The sequence below is a fragment of the Dipodomys ordii genome, unplaced genomic scaffold, assembly GCF_000151885.1.
Source record: "Dipodomys ordii isolate 6190 unplaced genomic scaffold, Dord_2.0 Scaffold23, whole genome shotgun sequence".
NCBI classification, from domain to species: Eukaryota; Metazoa; Chordata; class Mammalia; order Rodentia; family Heteromyidae; genus Dipodomys; species Dipodomys ordii.
This window is the reverse complement of record NW_012267239.1, coordinates 3,555,034-3,570,949: the sequence shown is the minus strand read 5'-3', so window position 1 is coordinate 3,570,949 and position 15,916 is coordinate 3,555,034. Positions and strand designations below refer to the sequence as shown.

General features: G+C 44.4%; 1 protein-coding gene across 4 annotated transcripts in view; it reads left to right on the top strand.

Moving 5' to 3' along the window:
* The first annotated feature begins 15 nt into the window (after positions 1 to 15).
* Nf2 (neurofibromin 2 (merlin)) overlaps positions 16 to 15,916 on the top strand; it is a 96,043-nt gene continuing 80,142 nt past the window's right edge. For 2 of the 4 annotated variants that reach the window (XM_013014476.1, XM_013014477.1), the window contains exon 1: positions 16 to 143. In XM_013014476.1, the coding sequence (XP_012869930.1) occupies positions 30 to 143 (114 nt within the window). In that variant the 5' untranslated portion in view covers positions 16 to 29. The remainder of the gene's footprint in view (positions 144 to 15,916) is intronic. The other 2 variants (XM_013014478.1, XM_013014479.1) reach the window with 1 other exon arrangement.

The following is a 15,916-nucleotide window of genomic DNA, read 5'->3' as shown; positions in this document are numbered from 1 at the left end:
CGCGCCCCGCGCCCCGCGCCCCGCGCACCATGGCCGGGGCCATCGCCTCCCGCATGAGCTTCAGCTCGCTCAAGAGGAAGCAGCCCAAGACGTTCACGGTGCGGATCGTCACCATGGATGCCGAGATGGAGTTCAACTGCGAGGTACCCGGCCGGGGTGACCCGGGGGCCCGGGCGGTTCGCTGTCGGTCCTCCTCGGGGCATAGGTTAGAGACCTGGCAGGCCCGGCGGAGGGGAAGGGGCCGTCGGGGCCCAAACCCATCAGTGAAAGTTAATTGCTTCTGTTGTTTTCTTTCTTTTTCCCACGCGCAGCTCTTAGGTTTTTTTTTTTTTTTTTTTAGCATTTTCCTTTTGGTTGCAGCTCATTCATTGTTTATTGGAAGAAGCTTTCGTGGTAGCGAATTCTTGTAGTAGTAGCTAACTACTACTAAAAGGCGTTCCTGATGTTAAGAAGTTGCATCTTGTTCGTTGCAAAGTTAATACTTGTTTCGCTTTTTCCCAAAGCTTACATTTTTCTGGAAGAAACTTTGAGGGAAGGAGGCGGCACCTTACACTTACTTTCTATCATGATTTGCTAAATTCTTTCTTTCTTTTTTGGCTGTGGCTGGGGATCTAACCCCAGGGCCTTTGTGCATGCTAGGGCAAGTACTGAACCACGAAGCTACAGTCCCAGCTTAGATACTTTGTAAACGCTAGTCTTTCACGTATTTAACTCTTAACAAAACTCTGTGACTGAGGAATATTTGGTCTGGCTTCTTGGGTTGCTACTTCTAAAATGCTTGGAATCTCCAGTGATAAGTTTTCTTCTTGTGTGCTAATGAGCTGGCTCTATCTCATAGCTGGAGGTTGCTTACCTTGAGGTAGTTTAGGATTGAGGTTCGGTCACCTGAAAGAGCAAAGCTTGTTAAGAGGTCTGGCTGGAACTTTTCAGCTCCATTCCCTCAGACTGGAGGAGAGGGAGAGGGACTGAAGGTTAAGTTGATGTCTATGTTAGGCCTGAGTGGCTCAAGCCTGTAATCCTACCTACTTCGGAGGCTGAGATCTGGAGGATCATGGTTCAAAGCCATAGGCAGAAAAATCCTACAGACTCGATCTCTATGTAATCAACAAAATGCTCAACAACAAAATGGAGGTGTGGCTCAGGTAGTAAAGCACCAGCTATGATAGAGGGAGAGTGAGGTCCTGAGTTGAAGCCATGGTATCAGGGGAAAACAAAAATTGATCTCCAATGGCTGATTTAATCAGCCATGCCTGTGTCATAAAGCCTCCAAAAACTCCAAAGGAGAAAGTTTGCAGATAGCTGAACCAGTCCAGTTTCCTGGAGTGTCAGTGCTCCAGCTGAGTACATAGAAGTTCTGCACCCCTCCCCCATGACTTTCTCTATGCATTTTTTCATCTGTGGCCTTCATAATAAATAGGTAAACCCAAGTGTGCAAGTGGGAACCACATTTTGTAGCTAGTTGGTCAGAAGCCCAAACTCAGCTTTTTTGGGAGGAGGAGATCTATCATGGGTCTTGAACTCTGTGCCTGGGCTCTGTCCCTGAGCTCTTCAGCTCAAGGCCAGCACTTTACCACTTGTGCCACAGCACCGGTTTTCTGGTGTTTAGTTGGAGATAAGAGTCTTACTGACGTTCCTGCTCTGTCTGGCTTTGAACCGTGATGTTCAGATCTCAGCCTCTTGAGTAGCTAGGATTACAGGTGTGAGCCACCGGTGGCCCCTCCACAAGCTCAGATTTTTTTATTTTTATTTCCCCCAGTTGGTTTTCGTGAAGACTTGTTCAGCTTGAGGTGTGTATGTGTGTGTGTGTGTGTGTAGAGTGGGGGGACGGATAGACAATCTTGTGGTACTGAGCCCTGAACCTGTGGGATCTGCTGCTGTGTCTAGGTAGAGTGTGTGAAAATTGAGTTCAAGGACCCTGGCTGATGTCTGCTTGCAGAAAATTGGATTGATTGCTTCTTGGTGAAACTCATTGGATCAGGCATGCACCATCATGCCCAACCCAAGTAATCTTTTTTTTTTTTTTTTTTTTGGGTCTGGTCATGGGGCCTGAACTCTGGGTCTGGGCACTGTCCCTCAGCTCTTCAGCTCAAGGCTAGCATTCTACCACTTAAGCCACTGGGTCTGGGCACTGTCCCTCAGCTCTTCAGCTCAAGGCTAGCATTCTAAAACTTAAGCCACAGCACCACTTCTGACTTTTTTCTTTTTGCTTATGTGGTGCTGAGGAATCGAACCCAGGGCCTCATGCATGCAAGGCAAGCGCTCTACCACTGAGCCACCTTCCCAGCCCTCAAGTAATCTCATTTTGTTATTTATTTAGTCGGTCTTGGGGCTTGGACTGTGGGCCTGGACACTGCCCTTTAGCTCTTCAGCTCAAGGCTAGTGCTCTACCACTTGAGCCACAGCGCCACTTCCAGTTTTCTGGTGATTAATTGGAGATATGCATCTCACAGACTTTTCTACCCAGGCTTTGAACCATGATCTTCAGATCTCAGCCTCCTGAGTAATTATGGGAGCCACTGGCGCCTGGCTTTATTTATTTATTTTCATTTATTTATTTATTTATTTTTTGGTGGGGGAGGCCAGTCGTGGGACCTGAACTCTGGGCCTGGGCGCTGTCCCTCAGCTTTTCAGCTCAAGGCTAGCGCTCTACCACTTGAGCCACAGCGCCACTTGTGGCTTTTTTCTTTTTACTTATATGGTGCTGAGGAATCGAACCCAGGGCCTCAGGCATGCAAGGCAAGCGTTCTACCACTGAACCACCTTCCCAGCCCCTATTTATTTATTTTTAAACCCAAGCATTTATACCTTTTGGGAATGGTTCTAAGGGCAAACACCAAATGTAGACTTACTTATTCAAGAAATCTATAAAACTTGATAAGAAAGTCTAGAGTCAACAGAATTGGAACCCCTCCTTCCTTTTCCCTTCTCAGCTCTGTGAGATAGAGAATCCATTCAGCTGCTGTATCCTGAAACACAGGACCCCGCCCTTTACCCTCTCCCTCTGCCCCCCCCCCCCAGCTCCTCATCAGATTACTTTGCTCCCAGGAAGGACAGGGAACAGGATGTCAGTTTTCCACATCCTACACACAGCCACACTTGTTGCTGAGGCTAAGTGGTGGGTGAGTGCCTATGCCATGGGGCTTCCTTCTTCCATGCAGAACAGGGCTTAACTTAGACCCCAACCACTCTTGCACCAGCCCCTGCTTATGAGGTTGTGGTTTTACTGTAGGACAGGCAAGTTGAAAGACCCCAGTCTAGTGAGCTCCCTTTCAAGTGCTCAGTCCTAGAGTGGTGCTGTCACTCAGAGAAGCTTGTCTTGCTTTCCTATCTGTAGCATCCTGGGCTCAGAGATTTTTTATTAACTTAAAGCAGCTCCAGGAGGAAGGTGTAGCAGCTCAGTGTGGTAGAACACATGTACGTGTCCTGGGTTTATAATTTTATTTTATTGTCAGTCATGGGGTTTGAGCTGGGCCTGGGTGCTGTCCCTGAGCTCTTTTTTGCTCAAAGTCTATACTCTACCACTTGGAGCAGCAGCACTGCTTCTGGTTTTTGAGTGGTTAATTGGAGATAAGAGTCTCCAGGGGCTGGGTGCTCATGGCTCACACCTGTAATCCTAGATACTCAGGAAGCTAAGATCTGAGGATCACGGTTCAAAGCCAGCCTGAGCAGGAATGTCCAATTAACCACCAGAAAACCAGAAGTAGTGGTGTGGCTCAAAGTGGTAGAGCACTTGCCTTGAGCTGAAGAGCTCAGGGACAGTGCCCAGACTTGGCACTCAAGACCCATGAACAAAAAAAAAAAAAAAAACAAAACAAAACGAGGGGGGGTCTCACGGGGACTTTTCTGGCTGGCTTTGCACCACGATCCTCAAATTTCAGCCTCCTGAGTAGCTAGGATTACAGGTGTGAGCCACTGGCCCCTGTCCTTCTGGATTTAATTTCCTAGCACCAATGTCCTCCCAAAACCAACACAAACCCAGAAGGCTCTTAATCTTTTCCCAAGAAGTTACTGCAGCTGCAACTCAGTGTGGAGAAGTTCATGCTTAAAGGTACTCCAGAGTAGTAGTTTTAGTGGATTTAATGGAGATGATACAGCCTTGACCGCTGGTCTTCCAGTTGCTAAGAAATGGTGGAGAAACAAGACAGGTGGGAGGAGCCCTGCTGGGATCTGAAGTGTCAGACAAGAGCTCACAAACACTCTCTCAAAACAGCCACCATTTGATAGGATAGTTTGTGCAACAAGTTATGCCTCTGGGCACTGTTGACAATAATAGAGCCATAAGCCCCAAATTGTTGAGTTTAACAACTGAATGTGTTTGTGGGAAGGGAAGAGAGCTACTGAAACCACTGTCACCACCCCCAACAACTCACCTCCCCCTCCCTTTCCCCTTCCCCTCTCCTCCTTTCCCTTTCCTCTCTTTCCCTTCTCTTCCTCCCTTTTTTTCTTCTCTCTCCCCCTCCCCCTTCCTCACTCCTCCTCTCCTTCCCCCTCCCCGGTTTTCTAGTGGTTTATTGGTGATAAGTCTCACAGACTTTCCTGCCCGGGCTGGCTTTGAACTGTGATCCTTAGATCTCAGCCTCCAGAGTAGCTAGGATTACAGGCCTGAGCCACTGGCCCCCGGCTCTATCTTTTTCGAAGTCTGTGAAGAATTGTATTCTTAAAATGTTAAGTAGATTTCAGTTCTGAAGCAGTCTGAGTAAAATGAGTAAACCCAGACTTCTTTATTTTGTAGGTGTGTGTCAGTGTGTCAGTACTTTGGCTTTTTCTGCTAAAGGCTGGTGCTCTAGTACTTGAGCCACACCTCCATCTCCAGCTTTTTTGCTGGTAATTGGAGATAAGAGTCTGGTAAACTTTTTGGCCCAAGCTAGCTTTTCATTGCTAATTTAATCTTCACTTGCTATCAGTCTGTTAGTCTTGAGTCAATCTTATCTATTTCATTAAAGTTATACATTTCATCAATTGCCATTTCACTTTTTCTGTTTCATATCCTTTTTTTTTCTGCCAGTCCTGGGACTTGAACTCAGGGCCTGGGTACTGTCCCTGAGTTTCTTTTGCTCAAGGATAGCATTCTACCATTTGCACCACAGCACCACTTCTGGCTTTTTTTGTTTATGTGGTACTGAGGAATTGAACCCAGGGCTTCATGCATGCTAGGCAAACACTGTACCGCTAAGCCACATTCCCAGCCCATAGCAAATATTTTTAAAATCTTATTTTATTGTTATTATTAACAATAAAATTGTTGTGTAGAGGGGTTACTGTTTCATGAGCCAGGTAATGAATATATATATATATATATGAACAATGTCATCCCTTCCTTGGCTTTTCCCCAGTTTCTGTTTCCTGTCAGTGTTGTATGGTTCATTTTCCACAGTGTCTGTTGATCTTGACTGCATTTGTTCACCCTTCCATTTCTGCACTCCCCCACTCATCCTCAAAAGACATAAAACAACAACAAAAATAAATAAAACCCAAATGGAAAACAAATGACACCTCCACCATCATCACCATCAACAAAAAAATCCCATATTTCCATTTCCTGGAATTTGTTTTGATAAATAGGATTTAAAGGGTTCAGCAAAGTTGTGTTTAGGTACCTCTCCTGAGTATCCTCCTTTAGTCTGTTGTGTGTGTGAATGCCTAGAGACTTATATAAATTATCATGTCCAGTTGTATTTTAGATCTAGCTCAAGCAAGTATTTGAGAGATTGAAATCTTTAAATTTATTTAATTTTTAATTTTTTTTTTATTTTTAAGCTTTCTTTGGTGGTCACAGGGCTTGAACTCAGGGCCTGGGCACTGCCTCTGAGCTTTTTGCTCAAGACTAGTCCTCTACCACTTTGAGCCACAGTGCCATTTCTGGTTTTCTGGTGGTTAATTGGAGATAAGAGCCTCACAGCCTTTCCTGCCCAGGCTGGCTTTGGATTGTGATCCTCAGATCTCAGCCTCCTGAGTAGCTAGAATTATAGGCATGAGCCACTGGTGCTCGGCAAAGTATTTATTATTTCACTATATTTTTTAGATTTCATTTTATTTAATTAATTTATTATTATTATTTTTTGGTTGGTTGTGGGGCTTGACCTCTGGGCCCGGGCACTATCCCTCGGCTCTTCAGCTCAAGGCGAGCACTCTATCACTGAGACACAACGCCACTTCCTGTTTACTGGAGATAACCGTTTCATGAACTTTTTCCTTCCCGGGCTGGCTTTGAACTGCAATCCTCAGATCTCAGCCTCCTGAGTAACTAGGATTACAGGCATGAGCCACCAGCACCTGGCTAGATTTCTTTTTAAATAGTTCCTCTAGCACTTACTATAAGATCCTAACTTTCCAGAATCAACTTCAGATTTAGTTTGAGTGATATATAGAAATACTACTCACACATAATTCCATTCTTTGTGGATTATTATTATGCTTCTTATGTCTTACATACCCAATAACTTACACACTCAATAAACTTACACATCCACTAACTCATTGTTAGTGGCTATCACTTCACCATATATAGTCATTTCTGTAGGCCATTGCAGCTTTGCTCCCACTGACCTTTTTTGTGCTGTTATGAGCTTTTTGTTGTTGTTGTTGGTTGTGGGACTTGAACTCTGGGCCTGGGTGCTGTCCCTGAGCTCTTCAGCTCAAGGCAAGTGCTCTACCACTTGAGCCATAGCACCACTTCTGGTTTTCTGGTGGTTAATTGGAGATAAGAGTCTCATGGACTTTCCTGCCCCAGCTAGCTTTTTTTTTCCCTGTCAGTTGTGGGGCTTGAACTCTGAGCCTGAGCATTGTCCCTCAGCTTGTCAGCTCAGTGCTCTACTGCTCGAGCTACAGCGCCACTTCTGGTTTTCTAGTGGTATATTGGAGATAAGAGTCTCATGGACTTTCTTGCCCGGGCTGGCTTTGAACCATGATCCTCAGATCTCAGCCTCCTGAGTAGCTAAGATTACAGGTGTGAGCCACCAGTGCCTGGCCCTGGCTGGCTTTGAACTGTGATCCTCAGATCTCAGCCTCCTGAGTAGCTAGGATTACAGGCTTGAGCTACTGTGCCCGGCTTATGAGCAATTTTATTATACATATATTACACTTCTTCCTTTCCTCCTTCTTTCCCTCGCTCCCTTCTTCCCTTCCTCTCTCTATCTCTGTCTCTTCTCCCTCTCCCTGCCTCTCTCCCAACCCCCCCCCTTCTGCCTGTGCCAGTACTAGGGTGAACTCAGGGCCTCGAGTTCATAGCTTTACCACTTGAGCCATGCCTCCACTTCTAACTTTTTGCAGATTAACTGGAGATGAGTCTTTTGAATATGTCTGCCTTGGCTGGCCAAACTATGGTTTTCAAATCTCAGTTTCCTGAATAGCTAGGATTATAGGTGTGAGTCACTGACACCTGACATGCTACATCACCCTTTTTTGTTGGGAAGTGGACACTTGGCAATATATTGTAGTGACTCTGGTGGTATAGGCCAGCAATCCCAGCTAGTTGGGAGTAAGGCAAGATCATTGCAAGTTTGAAGCCAGCCCAGGCAAAAGACCCTGTTTGTGGCATAAGGAAAAATAAAAACAAAAAAGGTTGGGAGAATAGTTTTTTGTTTTTGTTTTTTTGGGTCCAGTCGTGGGGCCTGAACTCGACCTGGGTGCTGTCCCTCAGTGCTTCAGCTCAAGGCTAGCGCTCTACCACTTGAGCCACAGCACCACTTCTTTTTTTTTTTTGCTTATGTGGTGCTGAGGAATCGAACCCAGGGCCTCATGCATGCAAGGCAAGTGCTCTGCCACTGAGCCACCTTCCCAGCCTGGGAGAATAGTTTAAAATAGCTTAAGTAGTAAAGTTGTTTTGATTTTTCTGTTCATCCTAGGGCTTGAACTCTAGGCCTGGGCACTGTCCCTGAGCTCTTAAGCTCAAGGCTAGCGTTCTACCCTTGAGCCACAGTGCCACTCACGGCCTTTTCTGTTTATGTAGTGCTGAAGAATCGGACCCAGGGCCTCATGCATGCAAGGCAAGCATTAGTAGAGTTCTTTTGTAGTATGTACAGACCTTGGGTTCAATCTGTAGGACTACAAAAATTGTGACTTTACAATGGTAATGTTACTGAAGCTAAGAAAGGGCATCACAAGCAAGGAAAACTGTAGATCTATGAATATGGCAGCAATGTCCTCAACAGAATATTAACAAGCCAAACCCAGCAATGTATAAAAATACTATATCCCAGATAAAAGTAGAATCTATTCCAGGAATACAAGGTTGGTTTAACATCTGAAAATTCAGTTAATATGGATAATGTAACATATTAATAGACTAAAAATAGAAGTCATATGATCATCTCAATAGAAGCATAAAAAGGCATTTGATAAAATCCAACATGCTTTATGATGACGATAACACCCATAAACTAGCAATAGAAGGGATCTTTTTGTTGTTGTTGTTCTGGTACTTGGAACTTGAACTCAGCTTGCTTGTTCATAGCTGGTGTTCTACCACTTGAGTCACACCCCCAGTCTAGCATTTTGCTAGTTAATTAGAGGTAAGTCTTGTAGACTTTTCTGCCCAGAATGGCTTAGGGGCTGGGAAGGTGGCTCAGTGGTGCAGCACTTGCCTTGCAAGCATGAGGCCCTGGGTTCGATTCCTCAGCACCACATAAGCAAAAAGAAAAAAAGCTGGAAGTGGCACTGTGGCTCAAGTGGTAGAGCGTTAGCCTTGAGCTGAAGAGCTGAGGGTCAGTGCTCAGGCCCAGAGTTCAGGCCCCACGACCAGACCAAAAAACAAAAAACAAAAATAAACAGAATGGCTTTGAACTGCAGCCATCTAGGTCTCAGCCTTCTGCGTAGCTAGGATTACAGGCATGAGCCACCAGCATCTGCCTTCTTCCTACTTTACTGAACAATGTTCTGGAGGTTTTAGCCAGGCCAGTTAGGCAGGGAAACATACTCAAAGCTATCCATATTAGACAAGGAGAAATCAAATTGTCTTTTTACAAATGATATGGTCTTGTAGATGGACCCTGAGGAGTCCACTAAAAATGATTACAGCTAACAAGTTTGGCAGGGTTGCAGGCTATGAGATCAATATACAAAAATGAGTTATAATTCTACATACTTGCATTAAGTAATCTAAAATTGAAATTAAGGAAATTTCATTTATAATAATATCAAACAGTGTAGAGTACTTGGCTGGGGATTTCACTCAGTGTTAGAATAATTGCATAGCATGTGCAAGACCTTAGGTTTGATCTCTGGGGGGTAAGATATCTATATATCTGTATATATTTAAAGTTTAAAATAATTCAAAGTAAACTTAACAAAAGAAGTATAAAATTGCTGGATGCTAGTGGCTCATGTCTATAATCCTAGCTACTTAGGAGGCTGAGATCTGAAGATTGAAGTTCAAAGTCAGCCCAAGCAGGAAAAGTCTGAGAGACTTTTATCTCCCATTAACCACAAAAAGCCAGAGGTGGAGCTGTGGCTCATGTTGTAGAGCATTAGCTCTGAGCACAAAAGCCCAGGGAAGGTGCCCAGGCCCCCAAGTTCAAGCCCCAGTACCAGCACGCGCGTGTGCGCGCACACACACACACACAAAGAAGTACAAAATTTATACTATGGAATTAAGATCTAAATAAAGGAGGAAATATCTTGTTGAAGTTGTAAGAGTTAACAAAGTTGGCAATCTTCTGAAAATTGATCCATACATTCAGTCTGTAAGAATCTGAGTTTGCCTTCTGACAGAGATCAACAAGCTGAGCTGGGCGCTGGTGGCTCACGCCTGTAATCCTAGCTATTCAGGAGACTGAGATCTGAGGATCAAGGTTCAAAGCCAGCCTGGGCAGGAAAGTCCGTGAGACTCTGATCTCCAATAAAAACCACTAGAGGGGCTGGGAAGGTGGTTCAGTGGTAGAGCGCTTGCCTTGCATGCCTGAGGCCCTGGGTTCGATTCCTCAGCACCACATAAGCAAAAAGAAAAAAGCTGGAAGTGGCGCTGTGGCTCAAGTGGTAGAGCGCTAGCCTTGAGCTGAAGAGCTGAGGGACAGCGCCCAGGCCCAGAGTTCAGGCCCCACGACTGGACCAAAGGAAAAAAAAGAAAGAAATGTCTTCAGATATTCAGTGTCCTTAGTGGGACAACTTCATCTCTTCCGGCCCCCTCCCCCTTTGAGAGCCATCGATGTGTAGAAAGGGATTATAGTAGTGACACTTAGGGAGGCAGAATTGTAGTACAACGTTTGTTTTTTATTAGCTGGTGCTAGTTGTACAAAGACATTGCACTGTGACATTTCCATACACAACATACAATGTATTCTAATCAAATCTCCTTCATCTCCTTCACCCTCCTTCCACTTTGATCATATTTATCCTCATTCACCCTCTCCAATTGCAATAGCAATTTTACTTTAGCCTATTTTACTTTCCAGTCATTCACTTAATTTTTTTTTTTTGTTTAGTATATGTTTTCACCAGGATATTTCAGACTTGAAAAGCCTTTTTATGTAGCCCAGGCTGGCTTCAAACTCTGATTTTCCTGCCTCAGCCTCCTGAGTGCTGAGATTATAGGCATGCAACATTTCACTCAGCCTGGAAACTTGTTAAACTTCAATGTTCACACAAAAGGCATTGAGATCTTGGAAAATGCCATCTCACTCTGAGTTTTGCAGTGGAATTGAAAAGGCTGCATTAGTAACAGGTAACACCAGTGCTACTAGTCCAGGCACTACATTTTGTAGAAAGTACATGGGCTTTGAAGTAAGACAGATCTGGGCTTCAGTTCCAGCTCAGCTATTTCTGCTTTGGCCATGCTATGAGTAAGCTCTCTGGACCTCAACTTCCCCATCATAAAATGGGACTAACAGTAGTGATCTGGCAGAGTTGCTGTAAAGATTTGCCGCATGTTCAATGCCTGATAGAGTCAAAGGAACTGGAATTGGCCTAAAGCTGAGGCTTGGGTCACCTTGAACACTGTCCTGTTGTGCTTTTTGTCAAATCATCACATCTCTCTGAAACTCAGATTCCATTGGAAACTGTTGGAATATTCTGTTAAAGAAATAGTTTGCTTTATGATGAGAGAGAGAACGCATAGGTGACGAGTCTCTGCTCTCCTGCCCTGTTTTCCTGTTATACATTGAGCAGGCAAGGTGCTGATTCCAGGAGATGAAGAGAGATGGTCCTTGTGGAACTCTTGGCCGTCTTAAGGTCAAATGTTGGTGGCCTTCCAGCAGTCAATGGTCGTTAGCATATGAGTCATGTTACTTTATGGTAATCAGCTCAGGCTTCTTGCTGCAGCGATGGGGGAAAATATCTTTCTTGCACTACTTGCTGCATTGCACCGTTGGCTTGATGCTCTGGAAGACTTTTCCACTTGAAAGATTTGCTATTTGTCATTTTGAGAAAGTGGATGCTGAATGTAATTTGCCAGGAGGCTAAACGGTTATGTTACTTCTTATCTAGACTGGAATTTTACTCTAATAATTCAATCTATCAGTAAGAAGAGCCAAATATGAAAGATTTTTCAAAGTTGACTTGTAGGAGATTCTAATATCATTTTACATTGAAAACAGTCTCCACTTAGTTGGCACTCTGGTGGGTCAAATGCCAACATCAGTCATTCCTGTAGACAAGTGGACATAAGTTGTCCTTCATGGAAGGAGCTTGTGAAAGGGTAAAACGGAGAAGTTCCATAGGCTGGCCAGTGGATGGCATGGGTACACTGCCCAGGTCTGGAACACAGCTGGACAGGTGAATGTTGAGTATGCGCATGCTGGTGAAGAGGCTTGAAGAAGGAAGCAGGATGGATGCTGGCACCACCTGGCAGTGAGCAAGACTATTTTGTGGAAATGGAGACCCGCACAGGCTAAGGAGCCCGAGAAAGCTGTGTGTGTGGTGTGTCTGGTGGGGCTTGAACTCAGGGCTGTGAGCACTGTCCGTGAGCTTCTGTGATCAAGGCTAGCATTCTACCACTTGCTGCAGCTGCACTTCTGGCTTTTTTGGTAGTTTATTGGAGATAAGAGTGTCACAGACTTTCTCACCTGAGTTAGCTTAGAACCAGGATTCTCGGATCTCAGCTTCCTGAGTAGCTAAGATTATAGGTGTGAGCCATTGGTGCCTGGCTTAGTCACTGTCTGTTCTGAAAGAGAAGGAAGATAGGGATGGGAGGAGGTAGTGGTTATGAGAGAGTAAGTGAACCCATCATTTACAGTCATGTACCCCTTAATGACATGTCAGTCAATAATGGGTTCCTATATGATAGTGGGCCCATAAGCTTATAATGGAGCTGGAAAATTGCTATGCCTAGTATTTTTTCCTTGTAACTTTCCTCTGTGACGAAGTCTAGATCTACAAAAAGTTACCACTATGTGGTACAGTTGCTTAAGTTACTATACTGTATTCAGTATATTCAATGTAGTAAATACTTTGTACAGGTTTGTATCTTTAGAGCCACAGGCTATGCTGCATAGACTAGACTAGGTGTGTGGTAGGCTGTTCCACTTAGGTTGGTGTTTGGGAATGGTCTGTGATGTTGACATCTCATGGAGTTGTGTAATGACTTATTGCTTAGAATGGATCTGTCCTTGGTTAATTTGTTAACAGCCAATAGGGCCTACAATGGCTTCCTTGAACGTCACAATGAAACTTTCAAGTAGGTCAGGTAAGTCTTAGCTTTCTAGCTTCATAGTCCTAGTCAGAAACCTCGGGGCAGCACAGCCTAGCTAGCGGGTGTGGGCAGGGATATGATCACAGACTTGGAGCCTCACTCCCTGGCACTGTCTCTGATGAGCTGGGCAAGCTTACAGAAGTTCCCTGACCTTTTCCTCATCTATAAAATGGAGATTGTGGTTGTTCCCGCATAGGCTTGTTACAGGGATTAAAATGGAGTGATTATTGGTAAAGCAATTAGCCAGCACAAGGCAAGTGGCCTAGAAGGGTTGTTACAGAGCAAGAAGGAAGTACAGAGTCCCTCATCATTCCTTTTACCCATGAGGCCTATATACTTTTTTTTTGGTTTTTACTGTAAAAATACTGTACAGAGGGGTTACTGTTACATGAGTAAGATAATGAGTACATTTCCTATCAAGCATTGTTACCTCCTCCTTTCTTTTTCCCCTACCATCCCTTCCCTCCCCGCTTGCCGAAGTTGTAAAGTTCGATTTCAACATAGTGTCTTGTGCATCTCATTGTTACAGTGGGTCAACCTGTATCCTTATTTAAGCATTTTGAGGCCTGTATACTTCTATACCTACATACTGTAAGTATCTACTTCCTCCTTTGCTCTGAGATGTTGTCCTGATGATTCTTTCTCAAGTGCTGTACACAGTGTCACACCTTTGCATAGCTTGCTCCCAGTGCCTTAAATGCCCTTTTCACTTGTCACCTGGCAGAAGTACCCACTCTCCTCCTAAGCTCTGCTCTGTGCTTTCTTCCTCTTTGCAGCCAAGGTCACACAGTTGCTAAGGGGTCAACCAGCGCATCTGTCACTCAGGTCAGCTCTCTTCACCATGCTGTGCCACCCAAATAGAAAGCTCAAAGTAGAAAAAGAGAGGAAAGGTTACAAACTTTTTTTTTTTTTTTGCCAGTCTGGGCCTGGGCACTGTCCCTGAGTTCCTTTTGCTCAAGGCTAGCACTCTACCACTTGAGCTACAGCACCACTTCTGGCTTTTTCTGTGGTTCATTGGAGATAAGAGTCTCATGAACTTTCCTACCTGGGATGGCTTTGAACTGCGATCCTCAGATCTCAGCCTCCTGAGTAGCTAGGATTACAGGCATGAGTCACCAGCGGCCAGCTTGGTTGTAGAGAGAATGTAAGTATTTGGTAAACAGGAAAAAAGAAAATGGAAAGAAAAGACCCTTCAAACGACTACCTAACCGACAGCTATTTGTATGTGACATTATTTTATTTATTGCACTTGGTGTAAGATATCATCTCAAAACCATTTTGTGAACTTGCCAGAGGCCTAAATTTTGCTGGGTAATGACATGACTAACAACCCCTGCTACAATGGTTTGGTGTCTAGTTTGTCTTTTTGAATCCCGTGGACATTTTCCAGAAGTGGATCTTTTACAGTTGCCCATAATCTGCTTGGAACTCTTTGCCTTTGGCCTAAAAGGAAGCTTGCTTTTCAAGAGATAAGTATTTTCTAGTTGCATATTTCACGTGCTTTATGGCCAGAATGGACTTCTCCTGTATTCATCCAGTGTCCTCTTATCTCATTCTGTGTGTCTGCAAAGATGGCAGTTGGCTGACATCTCTCTTCTGAGACCCATTTGTGTACTTTGAGAAGTTCACCAGTGCATCTATTCAAAGCACATTGTTTCATGTTCTTTAACTCCCTTCCCATCCCTGCCCCTTGGTTCACTTAGAAACAGAAACAGCCCATATTTAAAGCATTGATGTGTATTTCTGAATAGTGAGAGGAAAGGTGCCAGCTTTCCCACGTGCTTATGGTCTAGTTGGAAAAACAGGACACCAATGAAAACAAAATTGAAAGGTCTATGGAGAGAGAGAGAGAGAGAGAGAGAGAGAGAGTGCTGCTGTGGGTAAGAGGATATGGCTTGAGCAAAAGCAGTGTGGGAATCCTGTGGTTTTGTGGGTATGTGTGCTTGATTTGGTAGGTTGTATGTTGGGGCCCTATGAAGGCCAGGTTAAAGGAGCTTGTACTTACCTGTCAGATACAGTAGAGCTCTGAGGTTTTTACTAGGAACATGATAAAGTGATCACCATGCAGAGCAGTTTGGAATGTTGGGGGTCAGGGAGTGAAGATGTCTAAACACCTGCCACCTATGTGGATCTTGGACATGTCATTCCCCCTCCTCCATTTCTTCATCTGGAAAACTAGAAGAGAAACTCAGTATCAAAGGCTCTGGGCTCCAACATTGTATCTTAGGTGACAGAAGCAGAGGAACTTTTTTATTTTACTTTTTTTGTCGGTTGTTGGCCTGAACTCTGGGCCTGGGCGCTGTCAGCTCTTCAGCTCAAGGCCAGCGCTCTACCACTTGAGCCACAGCACCACTTCTGGCTTTTTCTGCTTATGTGGTGCAGAGGAATCGAACCCAGGGCTTCATGCTTACAAGGCAAGCACTCTACCACTGGGCCACCTTCCCGCTCCCAGAGGAAGTTTTGTTTCCTCCTTCCTTCCCTCTCTGTCTCCCTCCCTCCCTCCCATTCTTCCCCCTCTCTACTGTTCTTCCCCCCTCCCTACCATGCTTCTGCTTTTCTTCCTCTATGTTCTCCTCTTTCCATTTTTTTTTTTTTTTTTTTTTACTTTTTTGCTTTCGAGACAGGGTCTTACTATGTAGCTCAGCTTGGTCCTCCTGCCTGAGCCACCTGATTTGGTGGGATTACAGGTATGGACTACTTACTATATGCCCTGTTCTCTTCTTCCATATTTCCTTCTCAGATAGATAGTCAGCTCAGGATCTGAGCACACAAGTGTGAGAAAAGTCTGCCAGAGGACAAGGAGGAGATTGTTCTGGTAATAAGGCCCAGAATCCAGAAGGGGTAAATTAGTCTGGGAATAAGCCTGTCACTGCTACCTCCTTCCAAGTGGTTTTGTGTCTTTAAACCACAGTTCAGAATATGTAAAGTGAGATCAATGCTTTATCTGTCTTATTAGGTGGTTTTGATATGAGCAAGGTAGAGCTTTGCAGGCACTGGGTCTAGCACCTGACCCATAGTAAGCATTTATAAATGTTAGCGCCTTCTATTGTCATGTATTAGGAAGGTGGGAACAATGCTGGAAGCAAAATGAATTTCCTCAAGTAATCTCAGTTTTCTTTGGGCATTCTTCATATTTTCTGTGCCTTTATAATTATAGATCCTCTAAATTCTGTTATTTGTCTAAACACAATGAAACCTACTCTGTCAAATTTCTGCTAAGGGATTTTTTTTTTGTAATGTGCAATATACTTAGATCTCTTAAGCTGGATGTTCACCGTGATAGCAGGATTCTTT